We start from the raw sequence: 27,500 nt of genomic DNA, 5'->3' as shown, positions 1-27,500 counted from the left end.
GAATGTCGTGTGTCGATCTAGTGATTTTTAGGTCGACAGGCGACATTTTCGCGATATATCATATTGACTGTCGACTGATTTGTCTTGCGTCGAGAAAATGTCGAGTGTCGCGCTCGAAGGTCGACACACGACATTCTCGCGACATTCAAGCGACATTCTCTCGACGCTCAATACGACGCGCGACAATTCAGTCGACAGTCAAGATTTTCTGCGATTTTTTTTTCTAAAACCAAGCGCGATATGCGACACTCAAATATTGATTGTCGCATGACTGTCGCGCGTCGTATTGAGCGTCGAGAGAATGGCGTGTGTCGACCTAGGGGTTTTTAGGTCGACAAGCGACACTTGCGCGATATTGGCTCGATATATCGCGCGAGTGTCATATCGTGCGTCGAGAGAATGTCGTGCGTCGAGAGAATGTCGTGTGTCGACCTAATGATTTTTAGGTCGACAGGCTACATTCTCGCGATATATCATATTGAATGTCGCGCGTCGTATCGTGCGTCGAGAGAATGTCGAATGTCGCGCTCGAAGGTCGACACACGACATTCTCGCGACATTCAAGCGACATTCTCTCGACGCTCAATACGACTCGCGACAATTCAGTCGACAGTCAAGATTTTCTGCGATTTTTTTTCTCTAAAACCCAGCGGGATATGCGACACTCAAATAGTGATTGTCGCATGATTGTCGCGCGTCGTATTGAGCGTCGAGAGAATGTCGCTTGAATGTCGTGTGTCGACCTCGAAGGTCGACACGCGACACTTAACTTTGCCCTATCCAGATTCCGTACTTTTAAGTTACACTTTCATAGAAATGCCTTATGCAGGATTGGAAATGCCTTGCGATAACCAAATAACTTTCGCATTAAAAGGTATACCGCTTTAGTATCGTGCTCCATAATTGAACGTCGGCTGTTGTGCCGAGTGTTAAACATCGTGTTCAATATAATTATTTAAATTGAGAGTTGGACGTTACATGACTTTGCTTAAAATATTTGTTGTATTTCGACCTCCAAAGTCAACAGAAGAAAGCCCATGTAGCATTACCGGATTCCGTAGATTAACAGAACAGAACAGACCAGAACAGAAATTGTATTACGACTTGTACAGAGTACATCGTCAGTCTAAACCATGTAATGATAAACATATAAAAAAAGATCACGTGAAAAGCAAATGATTATACAGAAATAAGAAATGTACATACTATCTAATAAAAAGATGGCAGTGGTGGATAAATACAAAAAAGGAAGACAGGAAAAAACGAGGTTTTACTAAGTATGTATGCAGCAGAGTGGCAGTCAGCTGTTAAGCTGTTAGCATTTATGGGAAAGAAACTTACATCAAAAATAATTATCTTATGATATGTGTTTATTTATGATTAAATTATAATGAAAAGAATAAACAGAAATGGCTCACGAACTTTAAATGAAGCAAAAATGCATAATCAAAGGTAAACGGGGGCAATTGGTTATCTTACAGTTTGTATTGGTCTTTTAGCTGATCGTGTTAGCATATATTATGCAAAAACTATATCATTTAGCTGTATACATGAGATATATTACATATTATAAATACAATTACTCAGTTTGGTATCCAGTAGGAATAAAAGTAAATTGACACTTAACAATTGTCACTCCTCCCTGTGTACATTCAATAACACAAACAATTACATGTGTAAAATAAATACATAAACAAATACAAAATCAAACCCGATGAACATATAAATTCGGCTGGTGGTATTCGCATAATGTATACTATATTATATAAATGCAATTGCACACAACAATTGAATAAACACGCACAACATCAAACCCATGGAACAAAACAATGCAGCTGGTCGAATTCGTATTTTGAACAACATTCAATTTAGACTTCCTTATTAACACAGCTTCCTTCACAAAAAATGATAACTTAATAACTTCTTCTTAGAACATGTGTTCATTAGGCTTAGAAATTTATATGCTGATGGTCGCTTGAAATAATAACTTTTTATGTATATTTTTCTGATATCGTTATAACAACGGAAGATTAACATAAAATGTTATTCGTCTTCCTTGTAACGTGATCTTCGCTAGCTATGCAATTAGTAAACTTATCTGTTTGAATACTTAATGGATGACTTGACATTCTTAATGCACAGATGTAAAATCTGAAACTTTAAGGTGAGACATCTAAATATTTTGCATATTCAATCGATATTTTAATTCTTTGTACAATAATATAACTTGAATTTCAAGTGTGTGCAACCAATCTGGTTTAAAACAATTTTTGACTCTTCATTTATATTCACTTTGAAATGTGTTTTTGTTAACATACTGATGATTTTTAAATACGCATGCAAATCCATAATTATAAAAGAGATTTTTTTTTGCATTTGTTACCCCATTTCTCTTTCCATTAATACAGTCTTTAATAGCCTCGTTATAAACAACACTTAATAATTATAATACTGCTAATGTCTTTAATTTTAAACCAATATTTTGTTATTCTGATGTATCTATGGATATACAGTGGCTATCTGTCCTGTTCACCATAAACTGCAGATGAACACGTATTATTTCATACTCTAAATAATCTTTTACAAAATTTAAGATGAATTCTTTTTAGTTCTTTTGATTTCGTATACCCCAAAACTTCGAAATAATATTTAAGTATTGGTGTCACAAATGCATCGAATAGTTGACAAAACTATTTTGGGCCAGAGGTCAAATTCGCTTAATTTGCAGAAAAGAACATTTAAAGCTTTTAAAGCGGGTATATACGATTTTTTATATGTGTTTAATTGTAATATATTGATAAAATATGTTACAATCACACAAAATAGGCAAGAAAAATTATACATTAAAGCCGAATTTCATAAAATGCAGCAAAGACAAAATAGCGCCCCGAGCCGATAGTGACGTACATATTTTCCTACAATAACCGAAGCATTCGTCTTTGTATTAGGATTGGAGATAGTGTTCGTGTGTCGTATGAATAGATATCGTTGCAGGAATTCAAATAAACCGTTAAACTAAGTTTAGATGCACATCGTACATGTATGGTATACATGCTGGCGAATTCGGCTATACAGCCGTTTTCAATTTCAGAATTAAATATCCGGCTTATTTCGCATTTTTCGACACATGTTCTTCTTAACTTTTATTTTAATTTATATTGATATATATATATATAAGTTTTTTACACAGTTAATACAAATTCATAAATATTTGACAAAATCGTATATACCCGAGGCCTTTCTATTGAGATATTCAATGTTTTTACAAACGTTCCTATCGTAATTAAAACAGTACTAAGATAAAAACACTCTTTTATTAATATTTCGCCCAAACGGGCTTTATCAAAGTTTACAAACACGAATTCACTACATAGTTATAACTGTCGTATACACCAATAAAGTAAATGTTTTATGATAAAACATTTACTTTATTGGTGTATACGACAGTTATAACTATGTAGTGAATTCGTGTTTGTAAACTTTGATAAAGCCCGTTTGGGCGAAATATTAATAAAAGAGTGTTTTTACTATGAAATATGTATATCTTTATCCCTACTGGATATAAAACTGAGTACTAAGATAATTAAAATCATCAACAACTTCGATTGGTTGGCTAGTATATGTCCATTTTTCGAGCCGAGGTTGCTGGGATCTGACAAATAATTTTTATGAATTCACTTTAAATAACATTTCAATATAGTTTAAATGATTTATTTTTTAAACGCCAACTTATGACAACTGAACTGAATTACACGTTTTGAGAAACGTACGATATGGAATATTTAGCAACAATATGACAGACGCATGCATACACAAACAGTATTTAAACGACACAAAACAGTAGTTAAAAAATATAAAAAGAAGCAAATGTCCTAAAATCTTACAAGATGTTCAGTTACAGTTCATATAGATAAACCTTACCGGCTTTTTCCATCATGCCAATATTTGCTTCGAATACCAAGTAAACGATGTTGTCACAGTGTTGCAAATTAAATGCTTGCTTAAGTTTCAAAACTGCCACTCGAAATGAGGAAGCGAATTTCTTATGATATTTGAAACCGCATGCTTTGCTCGTTTACAGGTATCAGATGGTCCACGATCATTGTCTAACAATACAAGGTAAACATAATTTGAGTAAACTGGTGTTCGTATTGAGATCATAAAACATTCTTTATGTACATGTACTTCCTTGTTCTCCACGAGTACATAAGTACTGTAGTGATGACACAGAATTGCCTATATCGCGGCCTTGTACCTGTCACTATATTATTTTACAAACAGCGCGTACATTAGTATCATAATTTAATAGATGAGATGTTTTTATTGGTACATAAAAAGTTGATTTCAAGGTTTGATAAGTTTTATCGACGAAGTTCAAATCAATTATATAGGACATATATATTTCAAAAACCGCTTGACATACAATTAAAGGTCAAATCTTATCTGCCCATTTCATAAAAAAAAGTATTTTATGCAACTTCTTTGGTTCAGTCGAAACATGCGCCGGAATATAACATTCTTCAGCAGATCTTAATGGGAAAACCAAAGAGGATCACAGTTAGAATCCTTCGCCTATACATGATACAGTTTTCTGTTAGCAACGTGTTCTGGTGCATGTTTGCCCAAGGCGACAAATTGCAGACACAAATAAAGGCAGTCATCGGCTAATGCATAAAGCATCTCGAAACTTCCCATAAGACAACAGAAGTTAAGCCGAGCGTTTCGTCGTGTACTCAGGTATCATCAGCCACTACTGGCATGTTAATAGTGACATCTTAGACAACGCAGGACGTCTCAATTAAGAAGTAGCATAAGATGAAAAGTGACATCTGAGACAACGAAGGGTGCCTCAATTGAAAAGTAGCATAAGATGAATAGTGACATCTGAGACAACGCAGGGCGTCTCTATTGAAAAGTAGCATACGATGAATAGTGACATTTGAGACAACGCAGGGCGCCTCAATTGAAAAGTAGCATACGACGAATAGTGACATCTGAGATAACACAGGACGCCTCAATTGAAAAGTAGCATAGGATGAATAGTGACATCTGAGACAACGCAGGACGCCTCCATTGAGAAGAAGCGAACGATGAATAGTGACATCTGAGTCAACGCAGGATGCCTATTGAAAAGTAGCATACGATGAATAGGGACATCTGAGACAACGCAGGACGCCTCAATTGAGAAGTAGCATACGATGAATAGTGACATTTATGACAACCCAGGGCTCCTCAATGTAGAAGTAGCATAAGATGAATAGTGACATCTGAGACAACGCAGGGCGCCTCAATTGAAAAGTAGCATAAGATCAATAGTGACATCTGAGACAACGCATGGCGTCTCTATTGAAAAGTAGCATACGATGAATAGTGACATTTGAGACAACGCAGGGCACCTCAATTGAAAAGTAGCATACGACTAATAGTGACATCTAAGACAACGCAGGACGCCTCCATTGAGAAGATGAATAGTGACATTTATGACAACCCAGGGCTCCTCAATGTAGAAGTAGCATAACATGAATAGCGACATCTGTGACAACGCAGGACGCCTCAATTGAAAAGTAGCATACGATGAATAGTGACATCTGAGACAACGCAGGACACCTCAATTGAGAAGTAGCATAAGATGAATGGTGACATTTGAGACATCGCAGGGCGCCTCAATGTAAAAGTAGCATAAGATGAAAAATGACGTATGAGACAACGCCGGGCGCCTCAATTGAGATGTAGCATACGATAAATAGTGACATCTGAGACAACGCAGGGCGCCTAAATTAAGAAGAAGCAGAAGATGAATAGCGACATCTGAGACAACGCAGGGCGCCTCAATTGAAAAGTCACATGCGATGAATAGTGGTATCTGTAACAACGCAGGACGCCTCAATTAAAACTTAGCATACGATAAAAAGTGACATCTGTGACAACGCAGGGCGCCTAAAAGCATAAGATGAATAGTGACATCTGAGACAACGAAGGGTGCCTCAATTGAAACCTAGCATACGATTAATAGTGACATCTGAGACAACGCAGGGCGCCTCAATTGAGAAGTAGCATACAATAAATAGCGACATCTGTGACAACGCAGGACGCCTCAATGTAGAAGTAGCATACGATGAATAGTGACAACTGAGAGAACGCACGACGCCTCAATTGAGATGTAGCATACGATGAATAGTGACATCTGCCTCAATTGAGATGAAGCATGCGATGAATAGTGACATCTGAGACAACGCAGGACGCCTCAATTGAGAAGTAGCATACGATGACTAGTGACATCTGCCTCAATTGAGAAGAAGCATGCGATGAACAGTGACATCTGAGACAACGCAGGACGCCACTATTGAAAATTAGCATACGATGAATAGTGACATCTGAGACAACGCAGGACGCCTCAATTGATAAGAAGCATACGGTGAATAGTGACATCTGAGACAACCCAGAGTGCCTCAATGTAGAAGTAGCATACGATGAATAGTGACATCTGAGACAACGCAGGACGCCTCAATTGATTAGAAGCATACGGTGAATAGTGACATCTGAGACAACGCAGGACGCCTCAATGTAGAAGTAGCATACGATGAATAGTGACATCTGAGACAACGCAGGGCGCCTTAATTGAAAAGTAACATACAATAAATAGTGACATATATGACAACCCAGGGCGCCTCAATTGAGAAGAAGCATAAGATGAAAAATTACATATGAGACGACGCCGGGCGCCTCAATTGAGAAGTAGCATACGATAAATAGTTACATCTGAGACAACGCAGGGCGCCTCAATTGAAACCTACCATACGATTAATAGTGACATCTGTGACAACGCAGGGCGCCTCAATTAGAGAAGTAGCTTACGATGAATAGTGACATCTGTGACAACGCCGGGCGCCTCAATGTAGAAGTAGCATAAGATGAATAGTGACATCTGAGACAACGAAGTGCGCCTCAATTGAGAAGTAGCATACGATGAATAGTGACATCTGTGACAACGAAGGGCGTCTCAATTGAGAAGTAGCATACGATGAATAGTGACATCTGAGACAACGCAAGACGCCTCAATTGAGAAGAAGCATACGATGAATAGTGACATCTGAGACAACGCAAGACGCCTCAATTGAGACGTAGCATAAGATGAATAGTGACATCTGAGACAACACAAGACGCCTCTATTGAGAAGTAGCATACGATGAATAGTGACATCTGAGACAACACAAGGCGCCTCAATTGAAAAATAGCATAGGATGAATAGTGACATCTGTGACAACGCAGGGCGCCTCAATTGAGAAGAAGCATAAGATGAATTGTGACATCTGAGACAACGCAGGGCGCCTCAATTGAAAAGTAGCATACGATGAATAGTGACATCTGAGACAACGCAGGGCGCCTCAATTGAAAAGAAGCATACGATCAATAGTGACATCTGTGACAACGCAGGGCGCCTCAATGTAGAAGTAGCATACGATGAATAGTGACATCTGAGACAACGCAGGGCGCCTCAATGTAGAAGAAGCATAAGATGAATTGTGACATCTGAGACAACGCAGGGCGCCTCAATTGAAAAGTAGCATACGATCAATAGAGACATCTGTGACAACGCAGGGCGCCTCAATGTAGAAGTAGCATACGATGAATAGTGACATCTGAGACAACGCAGGGCGCCTCAATGTAGAAGTAGCATACGATGAATAGTGACATCTGAGACAACGCAGGGCGCCTCAATTGAAAAGTAGCATACGATGAATAGTGACATCTGAGACAACGCAGGGCGCCTCAATTGAAAAGAAGCATACGATCAATAGTGACATCTGTGACAACGCAGGGCGCCTCAATTGAAAAATAGCATAGGATGAATAGTGACATCTGTGACAACGCAGGGCGCCTCAATGTAGAAGTAGCATAAGAGGAATAGTGACATCTGAGACAACGCAGGGCGCCTCAATTGAAAAATAGCATAGGATGAATAGTGACATCTGTGACAACGCAGGGCGCCTCAATTGAGAAGAAGCATAAGATGAATTGTGACATCTGAGACAACGCAGGGCGCCTCAATTGAAAAGTAGCATACGATGAATAGTGACATCTGAGACAACGCAGGGCGCCTCAATTGAAAAGTAGCATACGGTGAATAGTGACATCTGAGACAACGCAGGGTGCCTCAATGTAGAAGTAGCATAAGATGAATAGTGACATCTGTGACAACGCAGGGCGCCTTAATTGAAAAGTAGCATACGATGAATAGTGACATCTGAGACAACGCAGGGCGCCTCAAATGAAAAGTAGCATACGATGAATAGTGACATCTGAGACAACGCAGGGTGCCTCAATTGAAAAGTAGCATACGATGTATCCGCTCAGCGTTTTCTACAAGATGGCGGCGTTTGATATCCCTATTTTTACGTTTAACGTGGGATATCTAACAGTTTTCAATGTAAATATTATCAGCGAGTTAAAACCTCTTTAGGTCTATTTAGGTCTACAGCAATAATTTACAAGGAATTCAGGATTAATTTGAGTATTTTAATGATTTATTGAATAAATCCTTTGTTATTATTCCTATTTACAGATGATTGTAAGTTTGACTTACGGTAATTTAACAGGAATTATATTTTGATATTTTATAAAATAAGAGGTGTGATATTGACTTTTTTGCAATGAAGAACGAAACAACTTCACTCTGTTGACTTGTTTTTTCAGAGACTATAACGAGGCTATATTCGGTTTTTAGCGGCGTGGAACTAAAATGATTTCTCGTGAATCTCATTTGCCATCATCCTAACAGTGGTATGAATTCACACAACAGACAAGGGATATAATTTGTCACAAGTTCAAACTCAGAAATTGTTAAGAAAACAGCCTTTCATCTAACGGAGACACAAGCAACATATCCCTAATTGATGTACATGTTTGTGTTTGTAAGATAAATCAATTTAGTTTGATTTATTTAAATTTTTACTCTATCGTAAATTTTATTACATACCAGTATGTTATGAATGCCGGACATTGTCTTGTGTTGTCGGTTATCCGAGATATTTATTGCTTTTTATATGTTGCAGATTCACAGAATGATATTTTGAGCAAATGTTGTCAGCATTGAGTGATTAATGAAGCAACCTTGTGTGAAGCAAATACATGTGTCGGTGTTTAATTGCTTTTAATTGATTCTGTGATTAATCTAATTAAAAACTAAAAGTAGTTGCAGATTCACAGTTTGCTATTTTGAGTAATTTTTTCGGATTAATGAATGCAACACTGTGTGAAGCAATTACATTTGTCGGTGTTTAATTGCTTTCACGGGAGGTTTTTTGTCATTGACAGATTTGACAATATGCATTTAAATATTGTCTGCAAAAATGCAATTGAAAACGTTACAGTCAAAGATAAATTAAATAAGTAATTCAAACAATTTAATTACATGCAAACGCATTGTTATTTGTTAACAGAATTTCACTTTCATTTCGCAAGGTTTTCAGAAAGTTCCCGGAAAGCACGTTTTTTTTGCATGAATGCGCGTATGACCCGATTTAACGTTGCTCTGTATCGTATTGCATTCAATCTAAATTTAAATTCAGTTTTCTATAACTGGCCTCATTTTATGATTTAATGTTGTTATTATATTGGATTATAGGATATATATGCACATTAGAAAAGCGGTATGTATACAGTTTATCGATACACATTTTCTTCTTTCAATTTCACACCCCTAAAAAAACACAATACACACAATGGGTAAATTTTTCGGATTAATGAATGCTTTTGTCGGTGTTTAATTGCTTTCACGAGAGGGTTTTTGTCCGCCCCCGTTTTTTCATGGGAGGGTTTTTGTCCGCCCCCGTTTTTTCATGGAAGGGTTTTTGTCCGCCCCCGTTTTTCCAGGGGAGGGTTTATGTCTGCCCCATATGAAAACAAGAGCACCGCCTTGCGGGTGCAGACCGCTCATCTATTTTCTTTTTAAAGGTGAAGGGACTCTCATTTTCAATCACAAAGGAGGGAGGGGTGGAGTGAAGAGCGGTGCATTGTGTGGGGTTGTGGACATTTATTACATTTTCTTCAAAAAAATGCGAAAAAAGGAAAAAAAAAAATCCGGGGGGGGGGGGGGGGGGGGGGTTGGGGGGGGGATTCTTCGGTGCGATGGTTGGACGGTATTTCAAACATAAAATAATAAAAATAAATATTTGTGTTTTTTAACCGTTTCATAAAAAAAAATTGGGGGGGGGGGTGAGGTGGGGGGGGTATAGTGTGAGGGTGTGGTGGTAATTTGTGAGATATTCTAAAAAAAAAAAAAAAATAATAGGGGGGGGGGGATTCGGGTGGGGGGAGGAGGGGTGGGGGGGGATTCTTGGGTGCGATGGTTGGACGGTATTTCAAACATAAAATAATCAAAATAAATAGTTTTGTTCTTTGACCGTTTAAAAAAAAAATTGGAGAGGGGGTGGGGTGGGGGGGGGGGGTATAGTGTGAGGGTGTGGTGGTCATTTGTGAGATGATCTTAAAAAAAAAAAAAAAAAAAAAAAAAAATAGGGGGGGGGGGGGGGGTTGGGGGGGGGCACGGGCGATGGTTTGGGTGGAGTCTATTGTGGTATGTCAGGTAAGAGTAGTTTTGTCAAAGTATCAATCAAATCTAATCATAAATAAAGAAGTTATGGCAATTTTAGAGAAATTTAATAATTTGACCTTGAGAGTCAAGGTCATTCAAAGGTCAAGGTAAAATTCAACTTGCCAGGTACAGTAACCTCATGATAGCATGAAAGTATTTGAAGTTTGAAAGCAATAGCCTTGATACTTAAGAAGTAAAGTGGATCGAAACACAAAATTTAACCATATATTCAAAGTTACTAAGTCAAAAAAGGGCCATAATTCCGTAAAAATGACATCCCGAGTTATGCAACTTGTCCTTTTACTGTACCCTTATGATAGTTTGCGAGTGTTCCAAGTATGAAAGCAATATCTATGATACTTTAGGGGTAAAGTGGACCAAAACACAAAACTTAACCAAACTTTCAATTTTCTAAGTATGAAGGGCCCATAATTCCGTCCAAATGCCAGTCAGAGTTACATAACTTTGACTGCACAGTCCCCTTACGGTAGTTAGTAAGTGCTGCAAGTATGAAAGCAATAGCTTTGATACTTAAGGAATACAATGGACCTAAACACAAAACTTAACCAAAATTTTCAATTTTCTAAGTATAAAAAGGGCACATAATTCTGTCAAAATGCACGCCAGAGTTATCTAACTTTGCCTGCCCAGTCCCCTCATGATAGTAAATAAGTGTACCAAGTTTGAATGCAATAGCATTGATACTTTCTGAAAAAAGTGGACCTAAACGCAAAACTTAACCAAAATTTTAAATTTTCTAAGCATAAAAAGGGCACATAATTCAGTCAAAATGCACGCCAGAGTTATCTAACTTTGCCTGCCCAGTCCCCTCATGATAGTAAGTAAGTGTACCAAGTTTGAATGCAATAGCATTGATACTTTCTGAGAAAAGTGGACCTAAACGCAAAACTTAACCGGACGCCGACGCCGACGCCAAGGTGATGACAATAGCTCATAATTTTTTTTCAAAAAATAGATGAGCTAAAAATGACGGGAGGGTTTTTGTCCGTATCCCGTATGTAATTACCCGTAAGATGGCACACAACTTATTGTTATTATGATAGTGGTTTCAATTTGAAAGTTCATGTTTAATATTGTAGTGGTTTTTAATTTGCATCTTTTGTGAATTCTTATGAAAAATGATCAATAAACCATTTTTCATAATATATCGTTTTAACTATTTTAGGTTTTGTACCTATTTATGAGAGCCGATTTGTGTGTGAAACTAGTTGTGATTTCGTCTTGTCACAATTATACATAGTTTGTTAATCTTGTTTTTATGGACGAATCATGCCACATGGGAGTCACACCCTCGACAAAACCGTAGGGCATGACACGGATCTTTGACATATAATGCGGGACTTGAAGCGTGTACCAATACGTACGGCATTATTTATCTTACCCGATTCAACACAGGAAACCAGATACCTTGTGAGCAGTTTAATACCATTGGAGCAGTGCTCGTTATTTTAGCATGAACTAACACAGGGTAAGTAAATTGGAAAAAAATAAAGTGTTCAAAGTCCAATTTGAAACAACTGTGCATTAACATTGATAACAAAGGTATTGGCCTACATGTAGAAAACATTCTGACAAATTTTCTTAAAAAATGAGCGAAATGTGGCTCTCTGAAGTAGAAGATCGGGCAAAATGAGCCATGTTCCGGCATTTAGGGGAGAAAAACTGCTTTAATTTGCAAGCTACTAAAATAATTAAAGGATTTATACAAACTTACACATGTCTGCCGTAACCTCTCAGCAGGGTTTCTCGAGAAAACTGTTTATTGTGGAGAAATTTGCGTTTTTAATGGACATGTTGGGAAAACATGGATACCATCTGGAGAAGACCAGAAAACCTTATATAAACAGTGGCTTTATAATTCCTTTTGTTGACAAACACCCAAATTTCCAGCCATTTTGTTGCAACTTCTTTGCTTTGTAGAGGCATATAGTAAGTATATGTGAACACTCTAAAGGCCCCATTAACAGAATCTTCGCGGAACTTTGTCCAAATATTTGCGTTTTCCTAGATTATTGTAACATTTTTGTCAGAACCTTAGTTGAAAAGTACATAAAAAGTACGACCTAAGACAATTATAATTAGAGCCTTGTCACAGACGTGACGAATACCCCCAATTGCCGCATTGACACAGAATATTTTGCATGTTGTCTTCACAAAAAACAGCGGACACCATTCTCAATGTTTAAAACGCACTAAGTGAACCCGACCTAGTTTTTGACCCGGCATGGCCCATGTTTGAACTTGACCTACACATCATCTAGATACAACTTCTGACCAAGTGTGGTGAAGATCGGATGAAAACTACTTGAATTAGAGAGCGGACACCATGCTGAATGTGTAAAACTTACTAAGTGACACCGTGACCTAGTTTTTTATCATTCATGGCCCATGTTCGAACTTAACCTTAAGATCATCTAGATAAAACTTCTGACCAAGTTTGGTGAAGATCGGATTAAAACTACTTGAATTAGAGAGCAAACAACATGCTGAATGTTTAAAACGCACTAAGTGACCCTGTGACCTAGTTTTTGACCTGGCATGACCCATATTCTAACTTGACCTAGACATCATCTAGATACAACTTCTGACCAAGTTTGGTAAAGATGGGACGAAAACTACTTGAATTAGAGAGCGGACACCATGCTCAATGTTTAAAATGCTTTATGTGACCCAGTGACCTAGTTTTTAACCTGCCATGACCCATGTTCAAACTTGGCCTAGACATCATCTAGATACAGCTTTTGACCAAGTTTGGTTAAGCTTGGAAGAAAACTACTTGAATTAGAGAGCGGACACCATGCCCAATGTTTAAAACACACTAAATGACCTCCTGACCTAGTTATTGACCCGGCATGACCCATATTCTAACTTGACCTAGACATCATCTAGATACAACATCTGACGAAGTTTGGTGAAGATCAGATGAAAACAACTTGAACAAGCAAATTCATTGAATTGGTATTCCCCGCCAATATGCTTCTGGACACAAAAGTGTTATATTTGACACTCAAAAAAGCATTTTTTCAAGATACAAAGGGCTATAACTCCGTTATTAAAAGATGGTATACAATGCCATTTGGCGTGAATCATCCTCTTATTCATATATATACTCATACCAAGTTTCAATGAAATCCGCCAAAGCACTTCCAAGATATGGCTCCGGACACAAAAGTGCCGGACGGACGGACGGAAAGACAGACGGATGGACGGACAACGCCAAAACAATATCCCTCCGCCTATGGCGGGGGATAATTAGAGAGCGGACACTTAATACGGACTGAATGACCGACCAACAGACAAGCTCACTCCTATATACCCCCCTAAACTTCGTTTGTGGGGGTACAACAATATCATTTTTGTAATGTTAGAAACGGTCATGTAAAGAGTACAATCCTCGTTGGTTTTCATCGACATATTGTCATCAATGACTTAATTCAACACAATACAAGTATTATTGTAACACAAGAAACCATCGGAGACGAGTGATGCTCCCCAAAGGTTTTTTTGGTCACAATACTGCACTATATATTCAGATAATAGGAAACGTCTTGAGGGCACAGTAGTTGGGGGGACAAGAATTGTTTTATATAAAATTTCAAAGGGCCATAACTGTGTGAAAAATCATCAAACCAGAACCCGCTGATAATATGCACATCTCCTCTTGGTAGTGAAGCTTCCCATAAAGTTTCATTGAATTCCGGTCATTAGTTGCTGAGAAATAGCCCGGACAAAAATTGTGCACAGACGGACACACTGACGGACGGATCGACAGACGAAGCGGCGCCTATATGCTACCCCCAAAAATTTTTGGGGGAGCATAAAAATAAGAATATTAATTTTGATTAATGTCATGTACTTTGTAACGTTAAAAAATAATAAAAAATAAATAAAACAAGTACGTTCAAAACATTTAAAGCAACCGATTGCCGTCTTGCACTTTTCTCGTTATACCAAACAAGTATTCCTGTTACCATATAAATATTTAATTCTTTATTATATATTTGAACGCAAAGAATTACATATAAATCAATAAAAGTACATTAAACAACATATAAAGTTAGTTAATGGTGCAGAAGCAACTTATTGAAGGGGGCTATAACCCTCTGAAAACTAACTTAAGAGAAAAACCTTGACAACATGCGTATATGCAGTGATACTGCATCTAGTGTCGTCAAATTCAGATCGTTAGTTCCAATGATCCGACTATGAAATGTTACATAAAAACGAAAATGTTATATGTTAAATCCGAGGGCAACAAATGCTTGAACAAAATTGAGCAGAACTTTAAAATGAAAATGTATGCCCAAATGGATGCTGCATACGACGTTAGACAATTTAGAAGGTTAGTGTCTGTGATCAAATGCGAAAAGGAATTATCATTCGAAGTGAAATAACTATTTGAACAATCAATGGAGGGAAAAACCCTGAGCAAATGCGCATGTACATTTTCCTTAACAAAAAGTGCATAACAATGTTATTAATTTGTTCCTGAGATATTGTTTGGAAAAGGAAAAATCAATTAGAAATGACAAATTTAAAATCAAAGGGCAATTACTCTATGAAATATAATTGGATTTCAATCACCTGACCACAATATGAGTGTCCACCATAAAGGGATGCTGCATATTAAGTTCCTTCAAATCTGATCATGCAGACACTAGGTGTGATGGTCGGCAAGAGGAATGGGTGGACATAGTCACATTGCATAGGATGGATATGATCATTGGGTTAAATCATTTTCACACCCATGCAAACTCAATTTCATCAAAATTAAAACTCAGATGGATCGACAAAGCGTGGCTTGGTGCTTACCCCTTCCAGAAAGCATAAAAAGTCATTTTTTGATAACTATTGAGCATACTCACGATAGGTATGGTTCTTAGTACGTAGATATTTACTGCCAAGTGCATGGTACATAGTAACAGAAGCCATAAACTTTAAATAACAAATTGTATTTAATTAATTTTCTCTTTATTTTTTTTAGTTTGTTCATAAATAATATAACATAGTGTGTGTACATAACACTTCCTCTAAATGAAGTGGTTCTTGATTTTCAAACTACTAAAATGATGATCAATCCACTTTTACTAGTTCATTAGTTCTGATAAGCGTGACAACACATTTCTGATTCCCAAACAAAGAAATCAGCGGATCGGTATCCATGGCATTAGAAGATCTTTATAGTAGACTGGAGCTGAAAACATACAACAATGTCATTATCACTCTCATAATTGTCCAAATGCTAATTTATGTGATATGGAATGGATTGTTCAACAAACTATTCATCAACTATGAAAGAATGCAATTATGTTAAATATTTTATCTGCAATTTTAATGGGGGAATGTGACTTAAAGAGGTACATAGAAAAAGAGCATTGAGCTACACTCATACATTAAAAAATTATTGTAGTGAAACTTATTTCATATGGATAGCTTAACCCTAAAAATAGCAACTTGAAGATTCTGTCACCCAATTCAGCAATTTGTGAGGAAAATTGGCAATATTATAATACTTTCATGACCCCATTTACCCAGGTATAAGAATATGTACGTTCCTTGATAGCATAGTACTGTAAGAGTATGGCCTGATATATTTATAAATTACAATCTCTCTCCCACCCATTTAATTACCAAAATCTTAAGATAAAATAAGGCCTGATATATTACCCTCAATAAATTTTAGCATTTCATGCCAAAAAATAGCTAAGTTCTAGGGCACAGATACATGTGGATCTGAAGTGAAAAACTACAAGTGAAAAACTGTGTCTTGCACAACGTTACTTCATTGTGATGACAAATATCAACTTTCAGTTTGATCGCTTAAAATATGGCAGCAGCTTGCTCCACAATCGCAGAGCATTTTATGCCGGCAGTCTGGCATACCAACAATGTGATTCCAATATATCCCCTTTTGAACTTTCGTTGCCAAAACAAAAAATTGTTGCTAAATAAATTGTTGCATAAAACACTCACGGGGTCGCACAAAATCTTCAGGATGAGCTGCCCTATAGTCTTCTAGGATAAGCTGATTCTTCATGGCCCATCGAGTCTTGATGCCTGTCAACTGTTTCCCAAACAGATAGCCTACTGCCATGAAGGCTGGTAGAAAATACAGAGTGGGCGTAGGTGGGATACGAGGCACTATAAGACAATAAAAGTATATGAACAGCTGTATGCAGTTATTCACTATATATAAGTAGCTGTGGTGTTTGCATTTCACTAAAATTCCTTGTCTCAAAACAGATTCCCAATATTTTTATCCAGTTATGCAAGTAATTAAGTAAAAAATTGACAAAGATCACACCACCATTATCAAATAGCAGGTTGGGGCAATGCAGTTTTTATTTAAAAATATTTTTGTAATAGTCTGAACATTGATTTATTTAATCTAGCTGCAATAGTGATAAATCATAAGTGATTGTTATGAAATGCATGTAGGGATGAAAAGGTCTTCAAATGTAAAGATGGTCTGGCTACAAAATCTGCAGTGAATTTTTCACAAATAGTTGAATCAAATATAGTTGATATTTTCACTGCGTCCCATGGATGGAACAGCAGGGCTATAGATAACAAGCGTATTTGCGCTTTTACGCAATTAATTAAAATAACAAAAAAAGTAATTTTAATTTAAAATAAAGCGTACAAAAACGCGAATACAAATTTAATAGCGTAATTCCCATAAAAAACCTTGCGTCACGAAGAGCAATTCTTACAAACACCGGATGTATTTTTAGACTTGTTATTTTCGGTACAAAAATGTATCGGATAGTTTAAATGCCGTCCTATGAAGAAAAGAAGGCTGTCTTTCCAGCGGTTATCAATTTTTGGGGTATTATTGTAATTTTTCGTAGACCCGACAGAATTCTTCTTTCATTTTTAAGGTATTCAACTGAAAATGACCTGAAAACGGGGTGCATTGATTTGAACAGCCATAACTTCATCAATTGTGCAGCGATTTTCACGAACTCCGTCTTATTCTATGCAAAAATGAATGTTCTTTGATCAGAAATTCAGTAATTGTTTGTTGTTATGTAAAGGTACCTTTTTGAATTCCATTTGTATAAACAACGGCTGTTTGTAAAACATGCATGCCCCCCATATGGGCTGTCAGTTGTAGTGGCAGCCATTGTGTGAATACATTTTTTGTCACTGTGACCTTGACCTTTGACCTAGTGACCTGAAAATCAATAGGGATCATCTGCCAGTCATGATCAATGTACCTTTAAAGTTTCATGATCCTAGGCTTAATTATTCTAGAGTTATCATCAGGAAACTATTTTACTGTTTCGAGTCACTGTGACCTTGACCTTTGACCTAGTGATCTGAAAATTTTTAGGGGTCATCTGCCAGTCATGATCAATGTACCTATGAAGTTTCATGATCCTAGGCATAAGCATTCTTGGGTTATCATCCGGAAACCATTTTACTATTTTGAGTTACTGTGACCTTGACCTTTGACCTAGTGACCTGAAAATCAATAGGGGTCATCTGCCAGTGCCAGTCATCATCAATGTACCTATGAAGTTTCATGATCCTAGGCGTAAGCATTCTTGAGTTATCATCCGGAAACCATTTTTTAAAGTCACTGTGACCTTGACCTTTGACCTTGTGACCTGAAAATCAATAGGGGTCATCTGCCAGTCATGATCAACGTTCCTATGAAGTTTTATGATCCTAGGCGTAAGCATTCTGGAGTTATCATCCGGAAACCATTTTACTGTTTCGAGTCACTGTGACCTTGACCTTTGACCTAGTGACCTGAAAATCAATAAGGGTCATCTGCCAGTCATGATCAATGTTCCTATGAAGTTTCATGATCCTAGGCCTAAGCGTTCTTGAGTTATCATGCAAAAACCATCTTGTGGACGGACCAACCGAAAGACCGATGGACCGACATGTGCAAAACAATATACCCCCTCTTCTTTGAAGGTGGGCATAATAATATAGAAACCTTAGTAGATTTTTATTATATTATATATGCCATTCCCTAAATTACCCAACTGAGTTAAAAAACTGGGGGTGAAAAACCCAATTAAGCTCAAAAGTAGGGGGTGAAAATTTTGAATTTACAAAAACCCAATTGTTGTCAAAAACAGGGGGTGAATTACCCAATATACCTCCAAAGGTCATCTATAGCCTTGAAACAGGCAATTATATTTTGCATCCTTAACAAATCAACACGTGATTATATATGTTTTTGACCTAAACGATAACACTGGTGTAATAATTAGACATGATAACAAAAGCCTCAATGTGAACACTTGTTTTTTGACAATGCAATTTAATAAAAAATCAACACCTTAGTTTTTCGTGAGTTAAGTCACTGTAAAAGTTTATGATTTGATAATGTAATAATATTATATACAACAAGCACATTCGTTGAATTGATATCCCCCGCCAAACTAGAGCTTTGTCACAGATGTAAGCATTTTTTCAAGATACAAAGGGCCATAACTCCGTTATTAACGGATGGTGTACAATGCCATTTGGCGTGCATCATCGTCTTATCCATATATATACTCATAGCATGTTTCAATGAAATCCCCCAAAGCACTTCCAAGATATGGCTCAGGACACAAAAGTGCCGGACGGACGGATGGACGGACAACGCCAAAACAATATCCCTCCGCCTTTGGCGGGGGATAATAAACCTAAGTTATGGAAATCTGTACTATACAGCCTAAGATATCCGCTACCTTATAAAAAGTATTTATGAGCAAGGGTAATCTCCCTACAGTCATATAAAAAAGAAGCACTTTTATAGCTTGATTATAGTATTTTACAGCAGACTTTTTTACATACTCTGGGGAGTTGGGCTCGATTGTTTATTGTTGGCTCAGGTTCTACTTAAAAGTACCCCTGGTAATATTAAGTATCCATAAATGTAGCCAGGGTACGCAAAATATACTGAAACGTACCCAGGAATTTTAACGCTAAATTTGTAGTTAATATCGGCTTTTTTTCTTCAAATTAATTATGTCAATATCTATGACAATATTCTGTACAATGGCCTTAATATTATTGAAATACATACTCAAAAAAACATGTTGGGGCAGGTTTTGTTCAAAGAGACAGGGTTGTCATTATGATTGTAAACAAAGGATTATTTTGGAATATAGTAACCCGACCGATACGGCCGAGGGTCAAGGGGGCCGCCTAGGCCCCCTTGTAGGTCCAGGGCAAGGCCCTGGTAGGGTGGTCAGGGGGGCAAAGCCCCCCGACCGAAAACAAATTCTATACATTTTAGGGACAAAATACTGCTATTCTCAGAGCATAAAAAGTTCAAATGAGGTCTTAAAAGAATAGAAAATTTTAAGATTTTCACATTTTTAGTCTTCTGTACAATGTAAAAACATATTATATTGATAGATCTTTGCATGTTCCAATTCTATCCATTACCCGATTATCCAGTATTATTACGATTTCTTTTTTTTTCAAAACCAAATACGGCCAATATTGACGATGCATGTCGTCCGCCATTTAACGCAAGTGCATATACAAATTGAATTGTGGGATTGGGGAATTCCCATTGAACATGTGTGAATCACGTGACACGATTTGAGAGCATTGAGAACCGTTTATATTTAGTAATTACGACAAATCAACGACTCAATCTAAACTGTTACATGTACCTCCTTTCAGAAAAGTTTGCGAAAGTGAAAGTGAAAATCTGAGAATACAAACGCGTCTTTCTTTAAATTTTACCGAGTACTTTTCATTCCGGATCGTGATATAACTTGTCAGGTCATTCATGCATGTAGACCTATATGTATGCTGCATAGTTTGGCAATCTCAAAACACGTTACTTACCTACTTATTACATTATGTGTTATGACCATTTGTATAACAAAATGCATTATTTAATTGAAGTATTTTCAAATGCGTATTTTTAAATGATTAATGTGTTATCCAAAATCATTTTCAGATTTCATTATTCACGGAAAATTAAGAAAATTCTAGCAACAGAGACACATATATCTCGTGTTTTCCATGTACAGATGAAAATCATGCCAAAATTAAACTTCATGTATAACATCACGTCATTCTTCCTCGTGGAAAGCGTGGACTTTAATATTTAGATGCTGAATAACAACTTCGTAGCTCAGAGGTCGCTTATATCTTTTTTTTGGTAGAAAATCGAGGAGCATTTTTAAATATGTGGAAAGTTTTTCTCTAACTAAAAAATAGTTAAATACGCTATACTGTGCTACATGCGTTGAGATACGGTCAGTAATAATATGTGAAATGTACAGCTATTTGTGCAGTTTCACGTGGGGTCGGCATGTATTCGGCTGCCTGAGCGCTGATGGGTTGACGTGCTTACCAAGAAGAATTTGATTGACAGCTGGAAAAATCAATATTGGCCATTCACTGAGAAATTCATTGAAAACAGTAGCTCTTAGGCGGAGTTAACGGACTGACTGAATGACCGGGTGTCGCTCTACTTAACTACGGTTATTATTCCTCGTCAATTATTATCGGTTTGCGTGATCAAAACTTCCGATCGCAATTTTAAAGATTCTGGAAAAATAACTGATTTTCCGGCGATTTTAACCGATCAATTCGATCGGCAATCGGTTAATAATGACAACCCTGAGAGAATTCTGTTTTTTATTCCACAATTGTTTAACGACATCAGATTGTGGGCGGGGGTAAAACTCTGGTAAACTCTAAATTGGCCGCGAGCGTGTAAGTATATTTTCCGTACCCAGGTTACATTTAAGTATACTTAAGTGTACCCTGGGTACATTTAAGTAGTATCCATGCTGACAATGACAAATCGAACGGGCATTGGCATTTGCCTCCAAGTATAAACAAGAGCACCGCATAACGGGTGCCATGCTCGGCTGCGGATGCAGTTTTGAATAAATGAAAGCTTGACATAATTTTTTTTTTTTTTTTTAAGAGGTCACAGTGACCTTGACCTTTGACCTAGTGACCCAAAAATGGGAGTGGCATGTAGAACTCATCACTGGAGCTACATATGAAGTTTCAAAGTTGTAGGTTGAAGCACTTTGATTTTAGAGCCAATGTTTAAAACCTTGACAAAATGTTATGGTTTTAGCACGACGCGGACAGCGGACGACACGACGACGGACATGACGACAGACACGACACGACGATGGACATGACAACAGACATGACATGACGAGCTGGCTTTGACAATACCTCGGGTTTTCTCCGAAAACAGCCAAGCTAAAAAATAAGACTGAGTTTATACATAATTTTCACTTGATTAAATTAACTGAATTACACTTCTCAGGGGTAAATTTTTGGGGAGAAAAATGCATGACTTTTAACAGTTATTTTCTCAGCATATGAAGCCATACACTTAAATATAAGTTGTATTTTTTTTAAAAAGGGACATGTTCAGTCACACTTCATAAGAAGTCACAAATTAACTGGAGTGACAACATAAAAGCACAAGAAACATCTCTTTCAAAATTTTACTGTAAAGTACTTAATATATTTTCGATCAAACAACTGAAAGTGTTTTCTTAACAATAATATATCTTAGAAAACATAATAGAAGACGTGCAAATTAAGAGTTTGTCCGAAAATACTTTATTCCGAAAACTACTTAGTATTGAATACTGAATAAATCAGATCAAAGAATGAATAGTAAAGTATGTTACATCTGTTAGCTAACGCTCTATAAGTGATTATTCCGATTCCAAGGCCGATGGCCTCTCCTATCCCAGGGGTTCGGCCCTCGTACTTGTAACCATCTAATGGCTCAACTTTTCGATAGGTCGCCATGTCCTCCAAAGGAAATGTGCATTCTGCGGAACGTTTTCGTTTAAACTTTTTGTGGGGAAAACTATTTGTGCATCTTTGTGTGGGTCTCATTTGTAAAAATAATCAAGTGTCCTTACAAACAGTTTGAACATTTGAATTTTATGGATTTATATTATTTTTCAGTTCTGTATTAGTTATGCATGGTGAAAATACATTAATTTTCCTTTTCAAGCGGGTGTTAACTACTGCCAGTCTATTTTTTCATAAAATTGGCATTACCTCCCTTTACACAGCATATAGTAGACGCATCACGCGTGTTATTTGAAGATTGATATGTTCCTTGATTTATTGGTCCACGGACTCTAGATGAGACAATATACGCTCCGTGGTTGTTCTATTGGTATGTCGTTTTTAGCTCTACTGGCCGAAGGCCTGAAGAGCTTGTGTCATGGCGTAGTTTCCGTCGTCCGTACGTGCGTGCGTGCGTGCGTTAGACTTTTTCTTGTATACGCGATAAAGTCCACAGTTTTCATCCGATTCTTTTCAAACTTGTTCAGTGTCTTTATATTAATGAGGACTCGAACCCTATTTAAAATGGATTACATCAGAGTAAAAAGTCCAGAAATATCTCCTCCCTTGAATTTGAGAAAATTGTGAAATAAGGCTTGTTTACTCAATAAAGTCCACAGTTTTCATCCAATCATTTCCCAACTTGCACAGTGTCTTTAGCTGAATGATGAGTCAAACTCTATTGAAAATGAGCAATATCGGAGTTATAAGTCTAGATTTATCTCCCTTTGAATTTGAGGAAAAAAAATGAAAATGTTTAACATTTTGCCATAACTTTTGCAATATTGAAGATAGCAACTTCATATTGACATGCATGTGTATCTCATGGAGCTGCACATTTTGAGTGGTGAAAGGTCAAGGTCAAGGTCATCCTTCAAGGTCAAAATTCAAACAAATAAATTCAAAGCGGCGCAGAAGGGGACATAGTGTTTCCGACAAACACATTTATTATTTGTTTACATATAAAGTTCTATCCTTTTGAAATTTCAACGGATGTTTTATTTCATCAAGGGCCAGAACCCCATTGAGAGTGAAGAAAATTTGTCCAACTTATTTTTGAAAAGAAGCCATTTGAAGTTGAAATTTTACGTTTCTTCTTGTTTATGCGAAACATTTCCCATTTTGGGTCTGTTTATTTAAAACTTACTCAGATTGTTCATACTATCAAGGGCTTGAGCCCTATTGATTCCAGCCAGTAGAGCGATTCAGGCCCTCATGGGCCTCTTGTTCATGTTTGTTTTCATTTAAATCTGTATGTTATAAAAACTCACTATTTAGACTAGTATGTGTGTGTGGGGGGGGGGTGCGTGCGTGCGTGCGTGTGTGTGAGTGTGTGTGTTGCATTGACAATGATCACAATCGCATGGAACAGGGACCTATACAAACAAAGTGTGTATATAGGTCCCTGCATGGAACTGAGGCAGCCAAATCACGGTGTTGATCTTTATCCGATGATGCTGTGACTATGATATGAATGGAAATCATATTGAAATTCTCATTTTTATTTTGACTACCACGGAAGTGACGATGGTGATCGAACGATAATGATGGTGGTGGTGACGCTGCTGCTTCTGCTGATGATGTTGTTGGTGATGATGTACTATTGCATCCCGTTTTAGTGTAATAACAACTAAAGAATATCTACAAAAATACTAAAATTGATCAAGACCAAAATTGCGTTGATTCCACACTGCGTTCCTTGGGTGACACACTTTGGGGATCAACTCCTGCGTGCGTTGTAATATTGCTACTTACACCTTTTAAATGATCTTAAGAACATTGATCTATTATACGAATACCCGGTGATGCACGATTTACTATCAATATCGCCAATTTTAGGGTCTAGGTGTTGATGCAGTGAGTTGTTGTGTTTAAAGCTGTAGTTAGTTTTATTTTACTTGTCGTCAAGAAGGACAAAGCTCACAACAATGGCATGTCATATATTATTTATTCAAAATTGTAAACAAAAACAAAACAGTGCAAAACAATGAACAAATCTCTTCACAAAATTATTACATAAATTCATTCAATGATTGTTATTATATAAATTCATTCAATGAATATAGTACCAACCAAAAACTTACACATGACACATACAATCTACAACTTTCAACCCGACTGTTATACAGTAGCATGGCAAGAAAACAACCTTCAATATAAATACTAATGCTACTGTAGAAACATGCTATTTCGGAGGAAATAAATCACTATACTGTTCATGTATAGATTTATTTATTCTGTGAAACCCTCCATGACATAATCCATTAAAAATTGTGTGGCTTTTCGCTTCGTTATTAACTTGGAGCCAGTGTTTTAAAACGTTATATACAAAGTCCTTTTGCGAGACCCTATCAGGATTTCTGTCACGGTCATCGTTTAAATTGTAGATATCTGAGTCTTTAGCACCAATGTACCGAAAAAGTTCTAACGGATTGTGGCAAACGTTGTTGGCAATAAATGTAATGAGATTTTTGTTTCCATTTATGTTGCTGCTCGGTTTGTCCATTAATGGCCTACAACCTTCCGGGCAAACGGCAGACACCATACTCGGACAACGGCACACTATTTGTGAGAGTCCGACGCTCGTCCGTTCAAATTGGAGCCATTCTTCGGACACGCGATTAAGATGCTCTAAAAATGAAGAACACAGAACATATAATGATTCAAATCACGTCGGGAATACTTTGAGTAATTGTACGATAATTACCATAATGCTCAACATGTAGAATTTAGCTCACACCATTTCCATTTCATCCCTATTGTACTATCCTAATGATACGCTCTGGAGTCCGTTTACAAGAAAAAACAGTAGTTACATTTATAGTTATAGAAAGTTATAGAAATGAAGATTTTTGAGTGAGGATCATACCCGGAACATATTGGTCGTCAATCGGACGGCATTCGTATTATAATCCAATGCCTTGTTAAGCTTATAAATCAATTCTTAAACTTACGAACACTGTTTGAACTTTTTTGTTAATTCTTCACTTTATTAAAATCTGATAAACGTTATTCAAAGTGACAACACAATTATAAAATACACTCAATGAAACTATGCATGTTGTGTTAACGTGTGAAACTAATTATGATGTAGATTGAATAAGTGTGCGTTAGTCCAAGAAAGCTTCTCGGTAAAACGGGGCCCCTAGACACCAGTGAGACTTAAAACTATCAGCTTCTATTACAGTTAAAAACGTCGACTTCGCGACATGATGTGAAAATTTAAAAACTGACTATCGCTTGATACCTATAGGTATAGATGTAGGATGCGACAGTTCGCCTCTGACCAATTCAAGTTGTTCATCAGTCGACGGAATGCTCCCTGGATCCGGGCACCGGCTGGGTGGTGGCGTCAAATCGCCATTATGCCTGCAGTCGAGTTCTAAGTCGGAGTCTGACGAAAGTGACGAATACGTCGTTGACGAATTCTCCCCCGAAGAAGGCTCCACTGTAATAACTCTTAGTTTTTCTGAAAATAAATGTAGAATTAACTTTACAAATACAACTTTTATTGTTCATTTCTACAAACAACAACACCACATACATACAACCACTCATATATCATATTTCATTATACGGATTTTACATGAAAAAAATCATGCTTTCTAATACTGTAATATTCGCGAAAGAATGAACGCGTATGCCTAATTAATGTGCAATTACCCCTGTACCTGCCAACATAATTAAATAAGTTAAAGAAGTCATTACTGATACCTGAGGAAAGAAGTTTTTGGTGACAATACTTTTTAACGAGGCAGCCGATGACTAACATCGCCACTATAATAACTCCAGCCACAATGCCAACAATTATAATGGCCACAGCTGTGCCAGACAATGAATGGGAACGACCACTGCTTTCATTTTGACCGACGTTGACTTCATCAGGCAACGAAGTAGTGCTTTCACTGGTTCCATTTGGTTTGCTGACGTTTTCATGTTCTGGAAATTGTAAAAGCATGACCGTTATTATTTCATGCCCAGGAATAGGAAGGACCACAGTGATTACATATTCTAAGCTATTCGATGAGTGGAGATTAATCCTATCAAACGTAATTAGTATTTACATTATTTTTTCCCAGTTATGGAGACTTCAATCCTATACAGCAATCCCCCTGAATTTAAAACATAACATTTCGAAAGATATAAAAGAGTTCGTTAAAACACGCACAATAACACTGTAATATTTACCAGTGAACCTTCTTCTGGTGGGGAAAGTTACCACGGAAGGTATTTTACTCGTCAGAATTTTCTGGCAAGGAAAATCTTTCGAAATCGAATATTCAAATCTGAAATGAATGATAAAAATATAATTGTTTTAAAAATAAATGATTTAATGTAATATGTTAAATTTAATGTTCGATGTGGAAGTCATTTAATTTATAAAACGTATAACTCTTGTTATTTCTATATAATTTTAAAAACAAATGCATTAAAGGATTATAAAATATAGACTAATATATAAAGTTAACGGACCAGTCTTTTGTAACTCTGTCGGACACTAAAGTTTGCAGACAATGGTTCCAGTATCAAATCCCTACCCCGGAAGACAGTCCCCGCACTGCCAGTCGCTATAGCTCGAGCACTCCTCCGTTTTATACCGGTTCATCGAGGCGCAGTCGGCGGAACATAGGACGCACATTGAGGGAATTCCTTTCACATCCGGTATCCTGACGTAATGACCGACCGGGCATTCTTCACACGGCAAACACTGTAGGTCGCCGTTGGATCCAGTTTCAACTTCTATCTGGAACGCATAAGAAGTAGAAGGCGTGGTAGTGTAGCAGGATTGCAAGTAGTAGTAGCAGGACCAGTAGTAGTAGTAGAAGTAGTAGTAGTAGTAGTAGTAGTAGTAGTACTAGTAGTAGTAGTAGTAGAAGTAGTAGTAGTAGTAGTAGTAGAAGCAGCAGTAGTAGTAGTAGTAGTAGCAGTAGTAATAGTAGAAGTAGTAGAAGTAGTAGTAGTAGTAGTAGTAGTAGTAGTAGTAGTAGTAGTAGAAGCAGTAGTAGTAGTAGCAGTAGAAGTAGTAGTAGTAGTAATAGTAGTAGTAGTAGAAGTAGAAGTAGTAGTAGTAGTATAG

At 37.2% G+C, this 27,500-nt stretch overlaps 3 protein-coding genes across 4 annotated transcripts in view; all 3 read right to left on the bottom strand.

Moving 5' to 3' along the window:
• LOC127879875 (synapse differentiation-inducing gene protein 1-like) overlaps positions 1 to 4,021 on the bottom strand; it is a 14,415-nt gene extending 10,394 nt beyond the window's left edge. For both annotated transcript variants that reach the window (XM_052426948.1, XM_052426947.1), the window contains exon 1: positions 3,922 to 4,021. In XM_052426948.1, the coding sequence (XP_052282908.1) occupies positions 3,922 to 3,937 (16 nt within the window). In that variant the 5' untranslated portion in view covers positions 3,938 to 4,021. The remainder of the gene's footprint in view (positions 1 to 3,921) is intronic.
• Positions 4,022 to 14,582: 10,561 nt separating this feature from the next.
• On the bottom strand, positions 14,583 to 22,419 carry LOC127879849 (uncharacterized). The gene is made up of 3 exons (XM_052426915.1): positions 22,252 to 22,419; positions 16,589 to 16,756; positions 14,583 to 15,809 (listed from the first exon to the last, which is right to left on the bottom strand). The coding sequence occupies exons 1-3, from the start codon at positions 22,373 to 22,375 to the stop codon at positions 15,760 to 15,762; spliced, it is 342 nt and encodes a 113-aa protein (XP_052282875.1). The 5' UTR covers positions 22,376 to 22,419; the 3' UTR covers positions 14,583 to 15,759.
• Positions 22,420 to 24,397: 1,978 nt separating this feature from the next.
• On the bottom strand, positions 24,398 to 27,167 carry LOC127878037 (uncharacterized; the record flags this gene model as incomplete). The annotated part of the gene is given in 5 exon segments (XM_052424429.1): positions 24,398 to 25,054; positions 25,671 to 25,892; positions 26,138 to 26,362; positions 26,612 to 26,709; positions 26,962 to 27,167. Coding segments are annotated over 5 exon segments (1,197 nt in total), but the record flags the coding sequence as incomplete, so codon positions are not given.
• Positions 27,168 to 27,500: the final 333 nt, after the last annotated feature.

Source organism: Dreissena polymorpha, chromosome 4 (assembly GCF_020536995.1).
Source record: "Dreissena polymorpha isolate Duluth1 chromosome 4, UMN_Dpol_1.0, whole genome shotgun sequence".
NCBI classification, from domain to species: domain Eukaryota; kingdom Metazoa; phylum Mollusca; class Bivalvia; order Myida; family Dreissenidae; genus Dreissena; species Dreissena polymorpha.
This window is presented reverse-complemented; position numbering and strand designations above follow the sequence as displayed.